At 41.0% G+C, this 25000-nt stretch overlaps 1 protein-coding gene across 1 annotated transcript in view; it reads right to left on the bottom strand.

Annotated features, from left to right (window-relative positions):
* The window catches only part of LOC123747480 (nephrin), a gene marked incomplete in the record, with an annotated part of 541340 nt that overhangs the window by 116096 nt on the left and 400244 nt on the right, over positions 1-25000 (bottom strand). Inside the window, 1 exon segment of the mRNA XM_069339956.1 lies at positions 13287-13446. Coding sequence (XP_069196057.1) covers positions 13287-13446 — 160 coding nt within the window.

Below are 25000 nucleotides of genomic sequence, written 5' to 3'. Positions count from 1 at the left end.
TGTAGGTTAGATTAGCATTTTAAAAGCACTACAATCACCTTCAGTGGTTAATTGTTCAATAAATCCCTGAACTATATGTTTAACAAGTCTCTCACCTGTCCATGGAGGACAGAAGAAAATGTATATATGCTGGTTAGCATTGTAAATGTGTGGCCATGTCTGTGGTTGGAAATAATAGTAATTAAAAAAGTTTACTTGTCCCATTGAATGATGCCACCTTCGGTCTACTTATATTGGAATGACCACCACAAAGCTGTCGAGTAGACTGACCTGCCATCTACCAGCGGCTGCCCCTAGACACCATACACAACGTGCACATAACATAACACTCACTAGCAACACGCTGGTAGATAACACAACAGTCCTGTCATCCATCACTGTCTACACAAGACTGCAAAAACTGGAAGCTGTACTCGTAAAAAGAAAATTACCCGCTCTAAATATACACAGTTATGACTTTGATACCTTGCCTACGCTGAGACCCAGACCACACCACACAGCAGCGGATACCTTGCTTACGCTGAGACCCAGACCACACCACACAGCAGCGGATACCTTGCTTACGCTGAGACCCAGACCACACCACACAGCAGCGGATACCTTGCCTGCGCTGAGACCCAGACCACACCACACAGCAGTTGATACCTTGCCTACGCTGAGACCCAGACCACACCACACAGCAGCGGATACCTTGCCTACGCTGAGACCCAGACCACACCACACAGCAGTGGATACCTTGCCTACGCTGAGACCCAGACCACACCACACAGCAGCGGATACCTTGCTTACGCTGAGACCCAGACCACACCACACAGCAGTGGATACCTTGCCTACGCTGAGACCCAGACCACACCACACAGCAGTGGATACCTTGCCTATGCTGAGACCCAGACCACACCACACAGCAGCGGATACCTTGCCTACGCTGAGACCCAGACCATATCTTGCCTGCGCTCAGACCCAGACCACATCTTGCCTGCGCTCAGACCCAGACCTCACCTCGCCTGCGCTCAGACCCAGACTTCACCTTGCCCGTGCTCAGACCCAGACTTCACCTTGCCTGCGCTCAGACCCAGACCTCACCTCGCCTGCGCTCAGACCCAGACCTCACCTTGCCCGTGTTCAGATCCCAGACCTCACCATACAGCAGCGGATAACGACATCTCTACCCTAGTTCGCTATTCTCACTGCCTTCCCTAGTGTTTAATTGGCATCCATCCCCATTATTCCCCTATTTTTTCCCCTATGTGTGACTACTCCACCTTACCTCCCACACAACTTTACCTCTTTCACAATGTATTTAATATAATATTGCACCTTGTATATTCATTCCTTACTTAGCTGGACGGTAGAGCGACGGTCTCGCTTCATGCAGATCGACGTTCAATCCCCGACCGTCCAAGTGGTTAAGCATCATTCCTTTCCCCCGTCCCATCCCAAATCCTTGACAAGGACATTGCCCTAATCAACAACGGCTTCTCTAACAGTTATGTTGAAGACATCATAAAAGGAAAGGTGAAACGGCATGCAACCTCTGACGAGTCAAGTAACACAACACTTGTACCTCCTATTGGACTGTTTTACACGAACTTCTTTTCCACAGCTCATAAAACGGAAGAAAGGATCCTGAAAGGCATTATTGATAGGAAAGTTATTCATACAGACAAAAATAACAAAATACAATTGACAATTAACTACAAAAACAAAAAACGGCCAGTTTACTCATGAAAATCTCCCCAGACACCAAACAGAACGCCTTGAAGGAGACCAACGTCGTCTATGCCTTCACATGCCCACTTGGGGACTGTCAGCCCCAAAGAACTCAGTATATAGACAAGACAACAACGTCTCTTTCTAGGCGATTAACTGTGCGCAAACAACAGGGCTCCATCAAGGAGCATATAATCTCTTCTCACAACCAGACCATCACCAGAGAAATCTTAACAAGCAACACAGAAATCATCGATAAATAAGCACTGTGGAGAAATGCCCGACAGACCACTGGAACATTATCTAACACAGTGCACAGTTACAGCCACAACAGACCACTGGAACATTATCTAACACAGTGCACAGTTACAGCCACAACAGACCACTGGAACATTATCTAACACAGTGCACAGTTACAGCCACAACAGACCACTGGAACATTATCTAACACAGTGCACAGTTACAGCCACAACAGACCACTGGAACATTATCTAACACAGTGCACAGTTACAGCCACAACAGACCGCTGGAACATTATCTAACACAGTGCACAGTTACAGCCACAACAGACCACTGGAACATTATCTAACACAGTGCACAGTTACAGCCACAACAGACCACTGGAACATTATCTAACACAGTGCACAGTTACAGCCACAACAGACCGCTGGAACATTATCTAACACAGTGCACAGTTACAGCCACAACAGACCGCTGGAACATTATCTAACACAGTGCACAGTTACAGCCACAACAGACCACTGGAACATTATCTAACACAGTGCACAGTTACAGCCACAACAGACCGCTGGAACATTATCTAACACAGTGCACAGTTACAGCCACAACAGACCACTGGAACATTATCTAACACAGTGCACAGTTACAGCCACAACAGACCACTGGAACATTATCTAACACAGTGCACAGTTACAGCCACAACAGACCGCTGGAACATTATCTAACACAGTGCACAGTTACAGCCACAACAGACCACTGGAACATTATCTAACACAGTGCACAGTTACAGCCACAACAGACCGCTGGAACATTATCTAACACAGTGCACAGTTACAGCCACAACAGACCGCTGGAACATTATCTAACACAGTGCACAGTTACAGCCACAACAGACCGCTGGAACATTATCTAACACAGTGCACAGTTACAGCCACAACAGACCACTGGAACATTATCTAACACAGTGCACAGTTACAGCCACAACAGACCGCTGGAACATTATCTAACACAGTGCACAGTTACAGCCACAACAGACCACTGGAACATTATCTAACACAGTGCACAGTTACAGCCACAACAGACCGCTGGAACATTATCTAACACAGTGCACAGTTACAGCCACAACAGACCACTGGAACATTATCTAACACAGTGCACAGTTACAGCCACAACAGACCGCTGGAACATTATCTAACACAGTGCACAGTTACAGCCACAACAGACCACTGGAACATTATCTAACACAGTGCACAGTTACAGCCACAACAGACCGCTGGAACATTATCTAACACAGTGCACAGTTACAGCCACAACAGACCGCTGGAACATTATCTAACACAGTGCACAGTTACAGCCACAACAGACCACTGGAACATTATCTAACACAGTGCACAGTTACAGTCACAGCAGACCACTGGAACATTATCTAACACAGTGCACAGTTACAGCCACAACAGACCGCTGGAACATTATCTAACACAGTGCACAGTTACAGTCACAGCAGACCACTGGAACATTATCTAACACAGTGCACAGTTACAGCCACAACAGACCGCTGGAACATTATCTAACACAGTGCACAGTTACAGTCACAGCAGACCACTGGAACATTATCTAACACAGTGCACAGTTACAGCCACAACAGACCACTGGAACATTATCTAACACAGTGCACAGTTACAGCCACAACAGACCACTGGAACATTATCTAACACAGTGCACAGTTACAGTCACAGCAGACCACTGGAACATTATCTAACACAGTGCACAGTTACAGCCACAACAGACCACTGGAACATTATCTAACACAGTGCACAGTTACAGCCACAACAGACCACTGGAACATTATCTAACACAGTGCACAGTTACAGCCACAACAGACCGCTGGAACATTATCTAACACAGTGCACAGTTACAGCCACAACAGACCGCTGGAACATTATCTAACACAGTGCACAGTTACAGCCACAACAGACCGCTGGAACATTATCTAACACAGTGCACAGTTACAGCCACAACAGACCACTGGAACATTATCTAACACAGTGCACAGTTACAGCCACAACAGACCGCTGGAACATTATCTAACACAGTGCACAGTTACAGCCACAACAGACCACTGGAACATTATCTAACACAGTGCACAGTTACAGCCACAACAGACCGCTGGAACATTATCTAACACAGTGCACAGTTACAGCCACAACAGACCACTGGAACATTATCTAACACAGTGCACAGTTACAGCCACAACAGACCGCTGGAACATTATCTAACACAGTGCACAGTTACAGCCACAACAGACCGCTGGAACATTATCTAACACAGTGCACAGTTACAGCCACAACAGACCACTGGAACATTATCTAACACAGTGCACAGTTACAGCCACAACAGACCGCTGGAACATTATCTAACACAGTGCACAGTTACAGCCACAACAGACCGCTGGAACATTATCTAACACAGTACACAGTTACAGCCACAACAGACCGCTGGAACATTATCTAACACAGTGCACAGTTACAGCCACAACAGACCACTGGAACATTATCTAACACAGAGCACAGTTACAGTCACAGCAGACCACTGGAACATTATCTAACACAGTGCACAGTTACAGCCACAACAGACCACTGGAACATTATCTAACACAGAGCACAGTTACAGTCACAGCAGACCACTGGAACATTATCTAACACAGTGCACAGTTACAGTCACAGCAGACCACTGGAACATTATCTAACACAGTGCACAGTTACAGCCACAACAGACCACTGGAACATTATCTAACACAGTGCACAGTTACAGCCACAACAGACCGCTGGAACATTATCTAACACAGTGCACAGTTACAGCCACAACAGACCGCTGGAACATTATCTAACACAGTACACAGTTACAGCCACAACAGACCGCTGGAACATTATCTAACACAGTGCACAGTTACAGCCACAACAGACCACTGGAACATTATCTAACACAGAGCACAGTTACAGTCACAGCAGACCACTGGAACATTATCTAACACAGTGCACAGTTACAGCCACAACAGACCACTGGAACATTATCTAACACAGAGCACAGTTACAGTCACAGCAGACCACTGGAACATTATCTAACACAGTGCACAGTTACATACCCATTAAGATTTCAACTTAAATTCAACAGAGCAGAATAAGTTGTTAAACACGTGGGACAAAATCTTACTGAAGCGACCATACGAGTCATAAATACTCATACTCCGCCCAAGTAAAACAGAAACAAGCAACACTTAGTGGGCCAGCCAGAGGCTTAGGGCCCGCGCAGTGGGCCAGCCAGAGGCTTAGGGCCCACGCAGTGGGCCAGCCAGAGGCTTAGGGCCCGCGCAGTGGGCCAGCCAGAGGCTTAGGGCCCGCCCAGTGGGCCAGCCAGAGGCTTAGGGCCCGTACAGTGGGCCAGCCAGAGGCTTAGGGCCCGCGCAGGAATATCCCTGCAGAATTGAAAAAAAATCGATAAATACAGCGACAGCAGGAGACTCAACATCAGCGAAGCATCAAAAAGTAAACACCAGCACTCAACAGCCAATTAATGAACAACTATATTCTACCCTACATCAAGACTGCGACCCAAAATGGAAGCAACAAGAGGAAGTATGGGCCAATAGGCCTTCTGTAGTTACTTCCATTCTTATGTTCTCATACCCATTGTTTCGTGTTCTGTCATAGGTTTTTCACCTCACCCAAAACTTTTGTGCCATATCACTTCACACAAAACGAGTATAAGTATGAATGAATTTTATGTGTAAACTAAGTCTTTGAAAATGTAATAAGCATTACGAAACGCGTTCAGGGGTCAGACCAGGAATAAAGAATGAATTTTGGAGAGTTACTCTATCAATTACCCTCGACAGTGAAGAAGAATGTAAGAAATATTGAGAAGATTCGTGTTAGAATTATTAATCTTCACCCTTTCGGTCATATTCAACAACAAATATATATATATATATATATATATATATATATATATATATATATATATATATATATATATATATATATATAAATATATATATATATATATATATATATATATATATATATATATATATATATATATATATATATATATATATATATATATATAAATATATATATATATATATATATATATATATATATATATATATATATATATATATATATATATATATATATATATATATATATATATGTCGTACCTAGTAGCCAGAACGCACTTTTCAGCCTACTATGCAAGGCCCGATTTGCTTAATAAGCCAAGTTTTCATGAATTAATTGTTTTTCGACTACCTAACCTACCTAACCTTACCTAACCTAACTTTTTCGGCTACCAAACCTAACCTAACCTATAGAGATAGGTTAGGTTAGGTTAGGTAGGGTTGGTTAGGTTCGGTCATATATCTACGTTAATTTTAACTCCAATAAAAAAAAATTGACCTCATTTGTAATGTAATGGGTAGCTTTATCATTTCATAAGAAAAAAGTTAGAGAAAATATATTAATTCAGGAAAACTTGGCTTATTAGGCAAATCAGGCCTTGCATAGTAGGCCGAGAAGTGCGTTCTGGCTATTAGGTACGACATATATATATATATATATATATATATATATATATATATATATATATATATATATATATATATATATATATATATATATATATATATATATATATATATATGTTTCATTGAATATGACCGCATATTCTGTATTTATTATTTTTTGGTTTAGGGCTTCTATCCCTCTAACTATTTTCATAGCATCAGGGCTTAATTGGAATAGGAGTTCTCCAAAACTCATTTTCGTACTTTTAAGGTGAAGAAAAGAAGTGATTTACTATAGAGTGTATTACACTTATTTGTATAATTTGCACGACGTTTCGAACCTCCATGGTTCATTCTCAAGTGAACAGATCTTACAATACTAGTTGATTTTATACCCGCATTAGGTCAGGTGATAATACAATGAAGGTGAAAAACATGGGGGGATACATAAGGGATAAACATAGGGGCTGCAGAAGGCTTATTGGCCCATACGAGGCATCTCCTATCTAAACACAAAGATTAATCCAGTGTAATTGGCCTGTTATGTTGGACATTGTCTTCTGTGTTGGCATCGATATGTTCTTGTCTTGTCCTTACTCTCATGGTGGGTAGAGTAAATAGTTCCGTGATTTGGGTGTTCATGGTAGGTCGCTCTATTCTTATGTGAATTGCCTCAAGAATTTGTAATCTTCTTGAATCTTGGGTTTTGTCTATTATGCAAGTATTCTTGTTCAACATTTCTCTTGTTAGAGTAATGTCATGGGCTTGTCTCATGTGATTCCTAGGGGCACCAGATTGAAGATGGCATGTCAAACGCCTCGTCAGCTTGGTCGACGTCATACCTATGTACTTACATTGAAGGTTACATCCTTCGTGGGGGCAAGTGTACATGTATACAACGCTTGACTGCTGTAGAGGGTTCTCCGTCGGCTTCGGGCTGTTTTTGAAAAGGAGTTCGGAAGTCTTCTTGGTTTTGTAGAATATTATCAGGTTTATGTTTTGGTTAGGAGTAGTGCTTTTTACTCCTTTACGGATTATTTCTTTCATTATTCTTTCCTCTTTTATATGTTCACTGTGCATGGTTGATTTGTAATATAATTTTATTGGGGGTGTTGTGGTTTCTGTTCTAGGTTCTGAATTATACCAACGGTCCAAGTGTCTTCTTATAGCAGCGTTTATTTCCGCGTTGCTATATCCGTTGTTCACCAATACCTGAGTTACTCTTTCAAACTCTCTACTCACGTTGCTCCATTCAGAGCAGTGGGTAAGCGCTCGACGAATATAAGCATTGAGAACACTGGCTTTGTATCTTTGGGGGCACTCACTTCTACCGTTCAGGCATAATCCTATGTTGGTGGGCTTGGTATATACGTTGGTGCTTAAAGAGGTTCCTGTTTTTGTTATTAGTACATCCAAGAATGGCAGACTGTTATTTTCACTATTTTCATGTGTAAATCGGAGTACTGACTCTCTCTCTAGGTGTCTTTTTAGGTCAATTAGTTCATCTGAGTCTTTTACTATTACGAATATGTCATCTACATAACGGCAGTATACAGTTGGTTTTTGTCTGCTATTGAAGACCCTATCTTCGATGGTTCCCATATAAAAATTAGCAAATAAAACTCCTAAGGGGGAGCCCATTGCTACTCCGTCTATTTGTAAATACATGTCTCCTTGTGGACTGATGAAAGGGGCTTCCTTTGTACATGCTTCGAGAAGACTTTTCAAGTGTGGCTCAGGTATGTCTAATTTGGGGGTGCTCTCGTCTCTGTATACTCTGTCCAGTATCATTCCTATGGTTGTGTCGACTGGGACGTTGGTAAAAAGGGATTCAACGTCCAGGGAAGCGATGATTCCATCGGGCTGGGTAGATTTGATCAATTCTAGGAAATCTGCTGATGATTGTAGACTAAACTTACTTGTAGACTAAACTTACTTAAATAATATTCTACAAAACCAAGAAGACTTCCGAACTCCTTATCAAAAACAGCCCGAAGCCGACGGAGAACCCTCTACAGCAGTCAAGCGTTGTATACATGTACACTTGCCCCCACGAAGGATGTAACCTTCAATGTAAGTACATAGGTATGACGTCGACCAAGCTGACGAGGCGTTTGACATGCCATCTTCAATCTGGTGCCCCTAGGAATCACATGAGACAAGCCCATGACATTACTCTAACAAGAGAAATGTTGAACAAGAATACTTGCATAATAGACAAAACCCAAGATTCAAGAAGATTACAAATTCTTGAGGCAATTCACATAAGAATAGAGCGACCTACCATGAACACCCAAATCACGGAACTATTTACTCTACCCACCATGAGAGTAAGGACAAGACAAGAACATATCGATGCCAACACAGAAGACAATGTCCAACATAACAGGCCAATTACACTGGATTAATCTTTGTGTTTAGATAGGAGATGCCTCGTATGGGCCAATAAGCCTTCTGCAGCCCCTATGTTTATCCCTTATGTACCCCCCCATGTTTTTCACCTTCATTGTATTATCACCTGACCTAATGCGGGTATAAAATCAACTAGTATTGTAAGATCTGTTCACTTGAGAATGAACCATGGAGGTTCGAAACGTCGTGCAAATTATACAAATAAGTGTAATACACTCTATAGTAAATCACTTCTTTTCTTCACCTTAAAAGTACGAAAATGAGTTTTGGAGAACTCCTATTCCAATTAAGCCCTGATGCTAAGAAAATAGTTAGAGGGATAGAAGCCCTAAACCAAAAAATAATAAATACAGAATATGCGGTCATATTCAATGAAACATATTTGAAAGAAAACCTGCTGCCAGTATACACCAATATATATATATATATATATATATATATATATATATATATATATATATATATATATATATATATATATATATATATATATACATAGAGAGAGAGAGAGAGAGAGAGAGAGAGAGAGAGAGAGAGAGAGAGAGAGAGAGAGAGAGAGAGAGAGAGAGAGAGAGAGAGAGAGAGAGAGAGAGAGAGAAGGGGGTACCACTTCTGGTGCAATTATAGGGACCCACAGCCTCAGAGAAGGGAACACAGAGCATTCAGAGAAAAACTTTCCATTTAACTCTGAATACGTAAGAGTGTTCGCTTCTCCTACCACCCCCCTTTTTTATGGTGTACACTTTATTATGCAAGGTTATACAGTTACATTTCTGATTTTATACAAAAAAATAAACATTGAGAGGACACAAGAAAAAGTTCGCTTCCTAGAGGCTGTAGAGCTCCTCGAACTCCTCCGACGCCGGGCAGGAACCGAGGACGCAGCGAGCATTCCCCCTCTGGATCGCGACACTGAGGCGCTGAAAGAGAAAACTTGCCGCTCTATGATCTCTTGTAGTGTCAATGAGCTTGGAACCAAGATCGTTAAGAAACCTTCTTGCACTCTCTCCCTATGGGCCTACGGTCTCAGACCCTATTGGAACGAAGTTGTACCGATGATCTAATTGCCTGTACTTGGCTGACTTGTATCTTTCTCTGTGTGTCGTCGCAGCTCATACATAATGAAATGAATAGCTTTACCATTTCATAAGAAAAACAAGATAAAAATATTAAAATTCAGGAAAACTTGGTTTATTGGGCAAATCGGGCCTTGCATAGTAGGCCAAGAACTGTGTTTCGGCTACTAGGTACAACATATATATATATATATATATATATATATATATATATATATATATATATATATATATATATATATGAATATATATATATATATGAATATATATATATACATATATATATATATATATATATATATATTTATATATATATTCATATATATATATATATATATATATATATATATATATATATATATATATATATATATATATATATATATATATATATATATATATATATATTATTAAATATGACCGAAAAAGTAAGATTAATAATTCTAACACGAATTTTCTCGATCTTTCTTACATTTCTTTTCACTGTTAATGGTAATTCAAAGATCAATTCTCCAAAATTCATTTTTATTTCTAGTCTGACGCGACACTTGAGCGCGTTTCGTAAAACTTATTACATTTTCAAAGACTTTAGTTTACAAACACAACTGAAACTGAATAGAGCTTACACATCTTCGATTTTATATCTACATTTGGGTGAGGTGGATGAGGTGAAAACAAACTTTCAACAATGGGTATTGAATGGGTATTAAATTCAAACACAAGACAGAACACGAAACTATGGGTATTGAATGGAAGTAATTGTAGAAAGCCTATTGGTCCATATTTCTTGATGCTTCTATATTGGAGCGGAGTCTTGAAGTTGGTAGAATATAGTTGTGCATTAATTGGCTGTTGATTGCTGGTGTTGACACTCACAGACTCACAGGATGCGTACCCCATGCCTCTCTGGCGACAAACTCACTCACAGGATGCGTAGCAGACTGCTCTGTGATGCCATTTTTTGCTTCTCCTGTTTCCCCCTGAAAGTAGCACAGAGCTCAGTTTTTTCTTGGCAATATCATTGTAATGGGGATCTCTGGCTATCCTAATTGCAAGCTTAGCATTCAGCTCCTGAATTCTGTTTTTAATACTGGGAAGGGACAACTCCTCTCGTAGATTAGACGTTTTGGAGTCCCAAGAACTGCCAAAACGTCTAATCTACGAGAGGAGTTGTCCCTTCCCAGTATTAAAAACAGAATTCAGGAGCTGAATGCTAAGCTTGCAATTAGGATAGCCAGAGATCCCCATTACAATGATATTGCCAAGAAAAAACTGAGCTCTGTGCTACTTTCAGGGGGAAACAGGAGAAGCAAAAAATGGCATCACAGATCAGTCTGCTACCTTGAAGAGCTTCACCTGCTTGAGCAAGCCCGTGAGCTCCTGCCTGTAGAGAGGTTACCTCCCTGGGAGGATGACTCATGCAAGATCATCATCATTGAAATGGCAATGAAAAAATCCAACATGATACCACAAGAAATGAGGCACAAGTATCTCGAGGACATTTATAAAGAAGCCGGAGATGAACTAGATCAAATCTACACTGACGGGTCATCTAATCCTATCAATGGCAGGGCTGGTGCAGCATACACGGTAATCAAGGATAATACCTTCCAACGCAGAAATGAAGAAAAAGCACGTATTGAGAACTATGCCTCTTCAACGCAAGCAGAGCTAACTGCCATTGTTATGGCGTTAAGGTTTCTTGAACGGAACACTAATGGTGCAGTGATTTGCACCGATTCAAAAGCAGCACTGCAAAGCCTAAGTAAAAATCAGGCAGAAAATCTTGCAATAGTCGCTGAAATCAAGAGAGCTGTGAGAGTACTTACCAATCAGGGAAGAGTCATCAAGTTTCTGTGGATCCCCTCCCATGTTGGAATATGTGGGAATGAACGAGCAGATGTGCTGGCTGCTGAAGGCGCTGAAGGAGACCATATTGAATACTTCATACCCAAGACTCAACTACAAATTAGAGGTATTATCAGGCAACATCACCGTGACAAGGTAACTGAGGAAAGGAGGATAGAAGCACAAACCAGTGAATCTGTACGATGGTACAACATGGTTGCAGCTGGCAATCCCAATCAGTATGGCCGAAGAGGAGGACGACGAGTGAGAGAATCTGTAATAGCGAGAATCCGTCTTGGATACAAATATCCATGGAGATTTGGAATGGAAACAACAGTTGATCAACGAAGTTACAGAATCTGTGGTGAGAGTGATGGACACCGCCTTGACCACTATCTACGTGAATGTGAACACCTGAGAGACATTAGGAATAACTGTAGAATAATAAACCCCACATTGTTTGAGTTAGGAAAACACTATTTGTCAAATATTGATACTGTTCTTAAAAGATTTCCCCATTTTGCACCCGCAAGATAACGTAAGCTTTTAAGGGTTGATAAATGTTAATCTTCTTGTTTGAGGAGCTGTTCACTTGAGGCAGTTAAGCAAGTCCCAGCTGTGTCTGGGTACAAGTGACAGGATGAACAACCCAGCGGGTTTTCTTCCTATTGGGGAGTGTTGTACATTCTGCTATGGCGGTATGTTCACTCACAAGATGAGTGGCGCTGCCCAATAAACTCGCCCCTCGGGGCAAAATTTAAAAAAATTTAGGATGCGTACCCAGGCCTCTATGGCGAAATACTCACAGGATGAGTACCCATGCCTCTATGGTGACATACTCACTCACAGGATGAGTACCCATGCCTCTATGGCGACATACTCACTCATAGGATGAGTACCCATGCCTTTATGGCGGCATACTCACTCATAGGATGAGTACCCATGCCTCTATGGTGGCATTCTCACTCACCGGATGAGTACCCATGCCTTTATGGCGGCATACTCACTCACAGGATGAGTACCCATGCCTCTATGGCGGCATACTCACTCACAGGATGAGTACCCATGCCTCTATGGCGGCATACCCACTCACAGGATGAGTACCCAATCCTCTATGGCGGCATACCCACTCACAGACTCACAGGATGCGTACCCATGCCTCTATGGCGAAATACTCACTCACAGGATGAGTACCCATGCCTCTATGGTGACATACTCACTCACAGGATGAGTACCCATGCCTCTATGGCGACATTCTCACTCACAGGATGCGTACCCATGCCTCTATGGCGGCATACTCACTCACAGGATGCGTACCTATGCCTCTATGGCGGCATACTCACTCACAGGAGGCGTACCTATGCCTCTATGACGACATACTCACTCACAGGATGAGTAACGCACCAAAACACTCCACAAACTCACACAATACTCACAGTTGACGGAGAGGTTGAGGGGTGGAGACTGACTGTCGCCCTCCACGTTGGAGGCGGAGCACACGTAAGGTCCAGCTTGGTGTCTGGTGACGCCTCGCAGTGCCAAACTGTTCCCGCTGATGACCACCCCGTCCTCGGGAGACGGCTGGATGTGGTGCTTCTATAGGGAGGGAGACGTGGAAATATATGTAATATGTGTGTTAAACATCTGTCTCAGCGACAGGAGGAGTTTGAATGAGTTTGATTTACGCGAAAGACATGGGTAAATACTGGCTGTTGATTTGGATGAGTTTGAATTTAGGAATGACCTGGGTAAATACTGGCTGGTGATTTGGATGGCGTTTGAATTTAGGAAAGACCTGGGCAAATATTGGTTTGATAACAGGGTTGTTGATTTGGATGAGGTCATATTCAGGAAAGACCTGGGTAAGTATTTGCATGGAAACCGCGTTGTTGAGTTATGGAACTAATTACCTTGTAGCATAACAGACACTGGGTCACTTGATTGTTTCAAGCGTAGGTCAGACACAAATAATGTTAGAAATAGAGTGACAGTTAACTAACAACCGGGAAGGTGGTAGTCACATCAGGAAGTTGTAGAAATTGTCCTCACACTTCAGTATGAGTGAGAAGGTCGCGTCCCTCGGGGTAGTGAACACTGTCACGTGACATGACAGTGTCCCGTGTTGGCTGTCATGGGTCCCTCACCTTCCCTTACCTCTTGTCTCATACTACTCTCTCTTTTGTCTCATACTGACTCTCTCTCTTGTCTCATACTGACTCTCTCTCTTGTCTCATACTGACTCTCTCTCTTGTCTCATACTGACTCTCTCTCTTGTCTCATACTGACTCTCTCTCTTGTCTCATACCGACTCTCTCTTTTGTCTCATACTGACACTCTCTCTTGTCTCATACTGACTCTCTCTCTTGTCTCATACTACTCTCTCTTTTGTCTCATACTGACTCACTCTTGCCTCATACTGACTCATGCCTCATACTGACTCAGTCTTGCCTCATATTCCCTCTCTCACACTTCCTTGTGATGGTTTAATAAGAGTCAAGACGGACTAAGATGTCGGCATTAATTAACAAACAAATGAAGAACAATGTCCGCGGAATAGAAAGTTTTCCAGAATAAGATAAAAATAAATAAATAAATATAGTAAATCCAACCAAATTTTGTAATAAAATATAACATAGAAGACAAAAAAAGATAAAGTAAAAAGGTTTATATATTAAAACCTCTGAAATCACAATTCAGACTTACAATAATGACCTTAAGCTCTATTGACCTTAAGCTCTAATGACCTTAAGCTCTATTAACCTTAAGCTCTCATGACCTTAAGCACTCATGACCTTAAGCTCTATTGACCTTAAGCTCTATTGACTTAAGCTCTATTGACCTTAAGGTCTAATGACCTTAAGCTCTATTGACTTTAAGCTCTATACCGATTACTTTGAAATTTTGAGACAACGTTGCAAAAGATGGCTTCTTAAACCTTGCAGGAATCAACCTCACTGAGCACCAAGTCACTCTCTTAAATCTGGGTATAAACTGTCACGTTATGTCCAGACCGAGTGAGATGGTCCGGAAAGTGGAGTTGGAGATCCTGTTGGACGACATATTCGACCTTGAGACGCAAAAGAAGGTCACCACCAAAGACACCTTGCAAGCAGTACTTAATGCAGAATGCGGAAAGATTCGAGGTAACTACAGAAGCACCATACTATCCCCCGAGCTCAAAGCGGCAGCTAAGAGCCTTCGTGAGAATAAGGAGTCGTTAGGAGAGGTGACAAGTCGCCAATATATGTCATTCTTAAAAAAGACGAATATCTGACGAAAATGAACCTCATACTCTCCGACCAAAGTAAATTCCAAAGGGTAACGAAGGACACTACAGCCGAATTGAAAACGAAGGTAAACAGATTGATCGAAACTGTGAACGCCAAGAAATCCAGACTCCACCTGCCAAAGATTATTGGGGAATACAAACCTGGATACGCGTATGGGAATGTCAAGACCCACAAGCCTGGAAACCCACTTCGGCCAATCATCAGCCAGATACCCACATCCACATACAGACTGGCTAAGTGATTCAACTGCTTGCTGACTCCTTATGTACCTTGTGCTTTCAGCCTGAAGTTTCCAAAGGAAATTGTTGACTTACTGCGGGGAGCACGGGCCACAGGGATAAGAGCCTCGTTGGATGTAGAGTTACTGATTATCAACATACCAATGGATGAAATGATTAGGATGATAGTGGAGAGTGTATAGTGATCCAGCTTGTATTCCTCTTGACATGCCAGAAAGCATACTAAGGAGACTACTCCAAGCCAGCACTAAAGAGGCACCCTTCTTGAGTCCAGATGGGCACATGTATAAGCAAGTAGATGGAGTCGCCATGGGCTCTCCCCTAGGTGTCCTGTTTGCGAACTTCTACATGGGCACTATCGAGCAGAGGGTCTTAGTTGACATGGACTTGAAACCCGCCATATACTGCAGGTATGTTGACGACATTTTAATGCAGGTACCTGATGTCAGATGTCTGCAGCAGCTGAAGGAGGCATTTGAGCAGAATTCTGTATTGAGTTTCACTTACGAGATGGAAAATTATTGGAAGCAGCCCTTTCTAGATGTAACAGTCACGGAAAAGGAACGAAGGCTTCCACGCTGCAGTCTACACAAAGGAAACAAACATAGGAATGCGCCTCAATGGCAATAGTGACTGCCCAGACAGGTACAAGAGGAGTGTTGTCAACGCTTATGTCGACCGTGCTCTCAGTCACAGCTCAGAATGGAAGCAAGTCAATGAAGAACTCTGTAGGGTAAGGCAGGTCATAGCCAACAATGGGTTCTCTAACGGTTTCGTTGAAGACATCATAAAAGGAAAGGTGAAACGCCATGCAACCTCTGAAAAGTCAACTAACACAACACTTGTACCTCCTACTAGACTGCTTTACACGAACTTCTTTTCGACGGCTCATAAAACGGAGGAAAGGGTCCTGAAAGACATTATTGGTAGGAACGTTATCTCTACAGACAAAAATCAGAAAATAAAATTGAAAATTAACTACAAAAACAAAAAAAACGGCCAACCTACTCATGAAAAATTCCCCACACAACAAACAGAACGCCTTGAAGGAAACCAACGTCGTCTATGCCTTCACATGCCCACTTGGGGTCTGTAAGGCCCAAAGAACTCAGTATATAGACAAGACAACAACGTCTCTTTCCAGGCAATTAACTATGCGCAAACAACAGGGCTCCATCAAGGAACATATAATCTCTTCTCACAACCAGACCATCACCAGAGAAATCTTAACAAGCAGCACAGAAATCATCGATAAATACAGCGATAGCAGGAGACTCGACATCAGCATAGCACTACACATCAAAAAGTCAACACCAGCAATCAACAGTCCATTAATGTACACCTATATTCTACCCACTTAAAGACCTCGAACCAACATAGAAGCAGCAAGAGGAAGTAAAAGCCAATAGACCTTCTGCAGTTACTTCCATTCTTATATTTTCATACCCAATTCATACCTATTGTTTCGAGTTCTGGCATATGCTCTGTCACCTCACCCGAACTTTTTGTGCCATATCACCTCACCCAAAACGAATATAAGTATGATGTATTTTATGTGTAAACTAGTCTTTGAAAATGTAACAACCATTAGGAAATGCGTTCAGGCGTCAGACCAGAAATAAAGAATGAATTTTGGAGAGTTAATTTATCAATTACCCTCGACAGACAGACCTTCTTTAAGAAGAACGTAAGAAATATTGATTTGTGTTAGAATAATTAATCTTACCCATTTAGTCATATTCAACAATATATATATATATATATATATATATATATATATATATATATATATATATATATATATATATATATATATGTATATATATATATATATATATATATATATATATATATATATATATATATATATATATATATATATATATATATATATATATATAACTGAAAACTCACACCCCAGAAGTGACTCGAACCCATACTCCCAGAAGCAACGCAACTGGTATGTACAAGACGCCTTAATCCACTTGACCATCACGACCGGACATAATGAGGTGATAGCCGAGGCTATTTGAACCACCCTACCGCCGGCACTCGGATAGTAATCTTGGGCATAGCATTTTACCAAATCACCTCATTCTTTGGGGCACACGTGAGGAACACAAATGCGAACAAGCCTGAATGGTCCCCAGGACAATATGCAACTGAAAACTCACACCCCAGAAGTGACTCGAACCCATACTCCCAGAAGCAACGCAACTGGTATGTACAAGACGCCTTAATCCACTTGACCATCACGACTGGACATAATGAGGTGATAGCCGAGGCTATTTGAACCACCCCACCGCCGGCACTCGGATAGTAATCTTGGGCATAGCATTTTACCAAATCACCTCATTCTTTGGGGCACACGTGAGGAACACAAATGCGAACAAGCCTGAATGGTCCCCAGGACAATATGCAACTGAAAACTCACACCCCAGAAGTGACTCGAACCCATACTCCCAGAAGCAACGCAACTGGTATGTACAAGACGCCTTAATCCACTTGACCATCACGACCGGACATAATGAGGTGATAGCCGAGGCTATTTGAACCACCCCACCGCCGGCACTCGGATAGTAATCTTGGGCATAGCATTTTACCAAATCACCTCATTCTTTGGGGCACACGTGAGGAACACAAATGCGAACAAGCCTGAATGGTCCCCAGGACAATATGCAACTGAAAACTCACACCCCCGAAGTGACTCGAACCCATACTCATGGTCATACTCATTGATGGTCAAGTGTATTAAGGCGTCTTGTACATACCAGTTGCGTTGCTTCTGGGAGTATGGGTTCGAGTCACTTCTGGGGTGTGAGTTTTCAGTTGCATATTGTCCTGGGGACCATTCAGGCTTGTTCGCATTTGTGTTCCTCACGTGTGCCCCAAAGAATGAGGTGATTTGGTAAAATGCTATGCCCAAGATTACTATCCGAGTGCCGGTGGTGGGGTGGTTCAAATAGCTCGGCTATCACCTCATTATGTCCGGTCGTGATGGTCAAGTGGATTAAGGCGTCTTGTACATACCAGTTGCGTTGCTTCTGGGAGTATGGGTTCGAGTCACTTCTGGGGTGTGAGTTTTCAGTTGCATATTGTCCTGGGGACCATTCAGGCTTGTTCGCATTTGTGTTCCTCACGTGTGTCCCAAAGAATGAGGTGATTTGGTAAAATGCTATGCCCAAGATTACTATCCGAGTGCCGGCGGTGGGGTGGTTCAAATAGCCTCGGCTATCACCTCATTATGTCCGGTCATGATGGTCAAGTGGATTAAGGCGTCTTGTACATACCAGTTGCGTTGCTTCTGGGAGTATGGGTTCGAGTCACTTCTGGGGTGTGAGTTTTCAGTTGCATATTGTCCTGGGGACCATTCAGGCTTGTTCGCATATATATATATATATATATATATATATATATATATATATACATATATATATATATATATATATATATATATATATATATATATATATATATATATATATATTATATATTATTAAATATGACCGAAAAAGTAAGATTAATAATTCTAACACGAATTTTCTCAATCTTTCGTACATTTCTTTTCACTGTTGGAGGTAATTCAAAAATCAGTTCTCCAAAATTCATTTTTATTTCTAGTCTGACGCGACACTTGAGCGCGTTTCGTAAAACTTATTACATTTTCAAAGACTTTAGTTTACACAAACACACACAACTTTAACTGAATAGAGCTTAAACATCTTTCGAGTTTTTATACCTACATTTGGGTGAAGTGACATGTTACAATAGTTTTGCATGAGGTGAAAATAAACTTTTAACACAAGACAGAACACGAAACAATGAAATACAAACAGGTATTAAAAGTAGGTAACTGCAGAAGGCCTATTTTTATTGGCACATATTTCTTGATGCTTCTATATTGGAGCGGAGTCTTGAAGTGGGTAGAATATAGTTGTGCATTAATTGGCTGTTGATTGCTGGTGTTGACTTCTTGATGTGTAGTGCCTCGCAGACGTCGAGCCGCCTGCTATCGCTGTATCTATCGATGATTTCCGGGTTGTTTGCTAAGATTTCTCTGGTGATGGTTTGGTTGTGGGAAGAGGCTATATGTTCCTTAATGGAGCCCTGTTGCTTATGCATCGTTAAACGCCTGGAAAGAGACGTTGTTGTCTTGCCTATATACTGAGTTTTTTGAGGCTTACAATCCCCAAGAGGGCATTTGAAGGCATAGACGATGTTGGTCTCTTTTAAAACGTTCTGCTTTGTGTCTGGAGAGTTTCTCATGAGTAGGCTGGCCGTTTTTTTGGTTTTATAGTAAATTGTCAGTTGTGTCTTCTGATTTTTGTCTGCAGGGATAACGTTTCTACTGACAATATCTTTCAGGACCCTTTCCTCCATTTTATGGGCTGTGGAAAAGAAGTTCCTGTAAAATAGTCTAATAGGGGGTATAGGTGTTGTGTTAGTTGTCTCTTCAGAGGTTGCATGGCGTTTCACTTTCCTTCTTATGATGTCTTCAACGAAACCATTGGAGAAGCCATTGTTGACTAGGACCTGCCTTACCCTACAGGTTCTTCGTCGACTTGCTTCCATTCTGAGCTGTGGCTGAGAGCACGGTCGACGTATGCGTTAACAACACTCCTCTTGTACCTGTCCGGGCAGTCACTGTTGGCATTCAGGCACATTCCTATGTTTGTTTCCTTAGTGTAGACTGCAGTGTGGAAAACCCCGCTCCTTTCCATGACTGTTACATCTAGAAAGGGCAGCTTCCCATCCTTCTCCATCTCGTAAGTGAAACGCAACACAGAATTCTGCTCAAATGCCTCCTTCAGCTCCTGCAGATGTCTGACATCAGGTACCTGTGTAAAAATGTCGTCAACATACCTGCAGTATATGGCCGGTTTCAAGTTCATGTCGACTAAGACTTTTTGCTCGATGGTACCCATGTAGAAGTTTGCAAACAGGACACCTAGGGGAGAACCCATGGCGACCCCATCTACTTGCTTATACATGTGTCCATACGGGCTCAAGAAGGGTGCCTCTTTAGTACAAGCTTGGAGTAGTTTCCTTAGACTGTTTTCTGGTATGTCAAGAGGAGTACAGGCCGGATCACGGTACACTCTGTCGGCTATCATCCCGATTGTTTCATCCACAGGTACGTTGGTAAACAGAGATTCTACGTCCAACGAGGCTCTTATCCCTGTGGCCCGTGTTCCCCGCAGCAAGTCAACAAATTCCTTTGGAGACTTCAGGCTGAAGGCGCAAGGGACATAAGGAGTCAGCAAGCCGTTGAGTCGTTTCGCCAGTCTGTACGTGGGTGTGGGTATCTGGCTGATGATTGGCCGAAATGGGTTTCCAGGCTTGTGTGTCTTGACATTTCCATACGCATATATATATATATATATATATATATATATATATATATATATATATATATACATATATATATATATATATATATATATATATATATATATATATATATATATATATATATATATATATATATATATATATATAAACAATAATGTCATTGAACATTCCAATGAAGGAAAAAGCACTTACATTATTGTTAAATAAAATTTTGATCCGGATTGTCACATTTGCTTTCATTCTTTTTCAAGTTTATTTGAAGAAGTAAAGATATTTGACAGAGACGGTTAATATTATAAAACCTGTCCTGATAGCGTATATATATATATATATATATATATATATATATATATATATATATATATATATATATATATATATATATATATATATATATATATATATATGTATATATATATATATATATATATATATATATATATATATGTCGTACCTAGTAGCCAGAACTCACTTTTTGGCCTACTATTCAAGGCCCGATTTGCCTAATAAGCCAAGTTTTCCTGAATTAATATATTTTTTCTAATTTTTTTCTTATGAAATGATAAAGCTACCCATTTCATTATGTATGAGTTCAATTTTTTTTTTATTGTAGTTAAAATTAACGTAGATAAATGACCGAACCTAACCAACCCTACCTAACCTAACCTAACCTATCTTCATAGGTTAGGTTGGGTTAGGTTGCCGAAAAAGGTAGGTTAGGTTAGGTTAGGTAGGTTAGGTAGTCTAAAAAACATTAATTCATGAAAACTTGGCTTATTAGGCAAATCGGGCCTTGCATAGTAGGCTGAGAAGTGCGTTCTGGCTATTAGGTACGACATATATATATATGTATATATATATATATATATATATATATATATATATATATATATATATATATATATATATATATATATATATATATATATATATATATATATATATATGTCGTACCTAGTAGCCAGAACTCACTTCTCAGCCTACTATTCAAGGCCCGATTTGCCTAATAAGCCAAGTTTTCCTGAATTAATATATTTACTATAATTTTTTTCTTATGAAATGATAAAGCAACCCTTTTCTCTATGTATGAGGTCAATTTTTTTTTATTGGAGTTAAAATTAACGTAGATATATGACCGAACCTAACCAACCCTACCTAACCTAACCTAACCTATATTTAATGGTAAGGTTAGGTTAGGTAGCCAAAAAAAGCTAGGTTAGGTTAGGTTAGGTAGGTTAGGTAGACGAAAAAACATTAATTCATGAAAACTTGGCTTATTAGGCAAATCGGGCCTTGAATAGTAGGCTGAGAAGTGCGTTCTGGCTATTAGGTACGACATATATATATATATACAACTTTAGAAACACTTTCCCACCAGGAGACTCGAACCCTAGCCAGCACAGAAGCCTTCCAGCAACTGGCATAACAGGTACGCCTTAACCCACTCCACCACCTGCTCAGACCCCTAAAAGAGATGGTAATTTCGGAGTATTTAACACTCCAAAGACCACCATCTCCCAAGAGCACTAGAGCAAGTGAGGGGTCATTTTTGCGTTTTTTCATCAAGTCCCTGTTAATATGGGAGAACACTGTGTCTATGCTTAAGGCACAACTCTCCTAAACACGAGAGTGAAGTATACAACTTTAGAAACACTTTCCCACCAGGAGACTCGAACCCTAGCCAGCACAGAAGCCTTCCAGCAACTGGCATAACAGGTACGCCTTAACCCACTCCACCACCTGCTCAGACCCCTAAAAGAGATGGTAATTTCGGAGTATTTAACACTCCAAAGACCACAACCTCCCAAGAGCACTAGAGCAAGTGAGGGGTCATTTTTACGTTTTTTCATCAAGTCCCTGTTAATATGGGAGAACACTGTGTCTATGCTTAAGGCACAACTCTCCTAAACACGAGAGTGAAGTATACAACTTTAGAAACCCTTTCCCACCAGGAGACTCGAACCCTAGCCAGCACAGAAGCCTTCCAGCAACTGGCATAACAGGTACGCCTTAACCCACTCCACCACCTGCTCAGACCCTTAAAAGAGATGGTAATTTCGGAGTGTTTAACACTCCAAAAATAACAGGGACTTGATGAAAAAAACATAAAAATGACCCCTCACTTGCTCTAGTGCTCTTGGGAGATGGTGGTCTTTGGAGTGTTAAATACTCCGAAATTACCATCTCTTTTAGGGGTCTGAGCAGGTGGTGGAGTGGGTTAAGGCGTACCTGTTATGCCAGTTGCTGGAAGGCTTCTGTGCTGGCTAGGGTTCGAGTCTCCTGGTGGGAAAGTGTTTCTAAAGTTGTATACTTCACTCTCGTGTTTAGGAGAGTTGTGCATATATATATATATATATATATATATATATATATATATATATATATATATATATATATATATATATATATATATATATATATATATATATATATATATATATACGCTATCAGGACAGGTTTTATAATATTAACCGTCTCTGTCAAATATCTTTACTTCTTCAAATAAACTTGAAAAAGAATGAAAGCAAATGTGACAATCCGGATCAAAATTTTATTTAACAATAATGTAAGTGCTTTTTCATTCATTGGAATGATCAATGACATTATTGTTTTCAGCAATTTACAACACGTGTGTGTTAGTGAAACTGAGATTTTAATTATTCTGTCTAAACTAACTAACAAACAACTAATTAATCTCTCTAAACTAACTCCCAAACAATTGATTGGAATCTGGGCTCAATATGTTTCCTTAAAACATTTGTTGATTTCTGTCAAAATTGTACAAATCTTGTTTAATTTGTACGGAAATAAAATACCTTTTTTAAGTTGCATAAATTAGAATGTAAAACCATTATTAATAGTATGAAATTTAAATAATTTTTACACTTACAATTTTTAGTGCCAATTTAAAAGAAAAGTCTACTGAAGGTACTAATTTAAAACATCGATTTCATTTACCTATTTCAAATATCTTTTCAATAAATACTATTTATAATGCCAATTCATAATACCTATTTTACAAACAAAATGGTAACAATGATGTAAAATACCTTTGAAGAAACAGACAAATTACCCTATATCTGTCCTATATCTGTCCTATATCTTTCCTATATCTTTCCTATACCTATCTCTTCCTCATTCTACATTATTAGACGACCTATTACTTAGCAATTCTTCTTAGTTCACTTACTTTCCATTCTTTATTTTCCCTATTTCATATTCTTAATTCTCCAGACGTTTTCCTTTTCCATATTCCTCAATTTCCTTCGCATTTTCTCATGTCTTCTTTATCAACTTTCCATTTTTTCCCCTTCCCTTCCATCCATGCTCCCACTTTCCTTTCCATCATACTCCACCTTCCCTCTCATCATACTCCCACCTTCCCTTCTATCAAACTCCACCTTTCTTTCCATCATACTCCACCTTCCCTTCCATCATACTCCCACCTTCCCTTCCATCATACTCCACCTTCCCTTCCATCATACTCCACCTTCCCTTCCATCATACTCCCACCTTCCCTTCCATCATACTCCCACCTTCCCTTCCATCATACTCCCACCTTCCCTTCCATCATACTCCCACCTTCCCTTCCATCATACTCCCACCTTCCCTTCCATCATACTCCCACCTTCCCTTCCATCATACTCCACCTTCCCTTCCATCATACTCAACCTTCCCTTCCATCATACTCCCACCTTCCCTTCCATCATACTCCCACCTTCCCTTCCATCATACTCCCACCTTCCCTTCCATCATACTCCCACCTTCCCTTCCATCATACTCCACCTTCCCTTCCATCATACTCCACCTTCCCTTCCATCATACTCCACCTTCCCTTCCATCATACTCCCACCTTCCCTTCCATCACACTCTACCTTCCCTTCCATCACACTCCACCTTCCCTTCCATCATACTCCCACCTTCCCTTCCATCATACTCCCACCTTCCCTTCCATCATACTCCCACCTTCCCTTCCATCATACTCCCACCTTCCCTTCCATCATACTCCCACCTTCCCTTCCATCATACTCCCACCTTCCCATCCATCATACTCCCACCTTCCCTTCCATCATACTCCACCTTCCCTTCCATCATACTCCACCTTCCCTTCCATCATACTCCACCTTCCCTTCCATCATACTCCCACCTTCCCTTCCATCATACTCCCACCTTCCCTTCCATCATACTCCCACCTTCCCTTCCATCATACTCCCACCTTCCCTTCCATCATACTCCCACCTTCCCTTCCATCATACTCCCACCTTCCCT

This window comes from Procambarus clarkii, chromosome 5 (assembly GCF_040958095.1).
Source record: "Procambarus clarkii isolate CNS0578487 chromosome 5, FALCON_Pclarkii_2.0, whole genome shotgun sequence".
Classification (NCBI taxonomy): domain Eukaryota; kingdom Metazoa; phylum Arthropoda; class Malacostraca; order Decapoda; family Cambaridae; genus Procambarus; species Procambarus clarkii.
The sequence above is the reverse complement of the archived record's forward strand: the minus strand, read 5'-3'. Positions and strand labels throughout refer to the sequence as shown.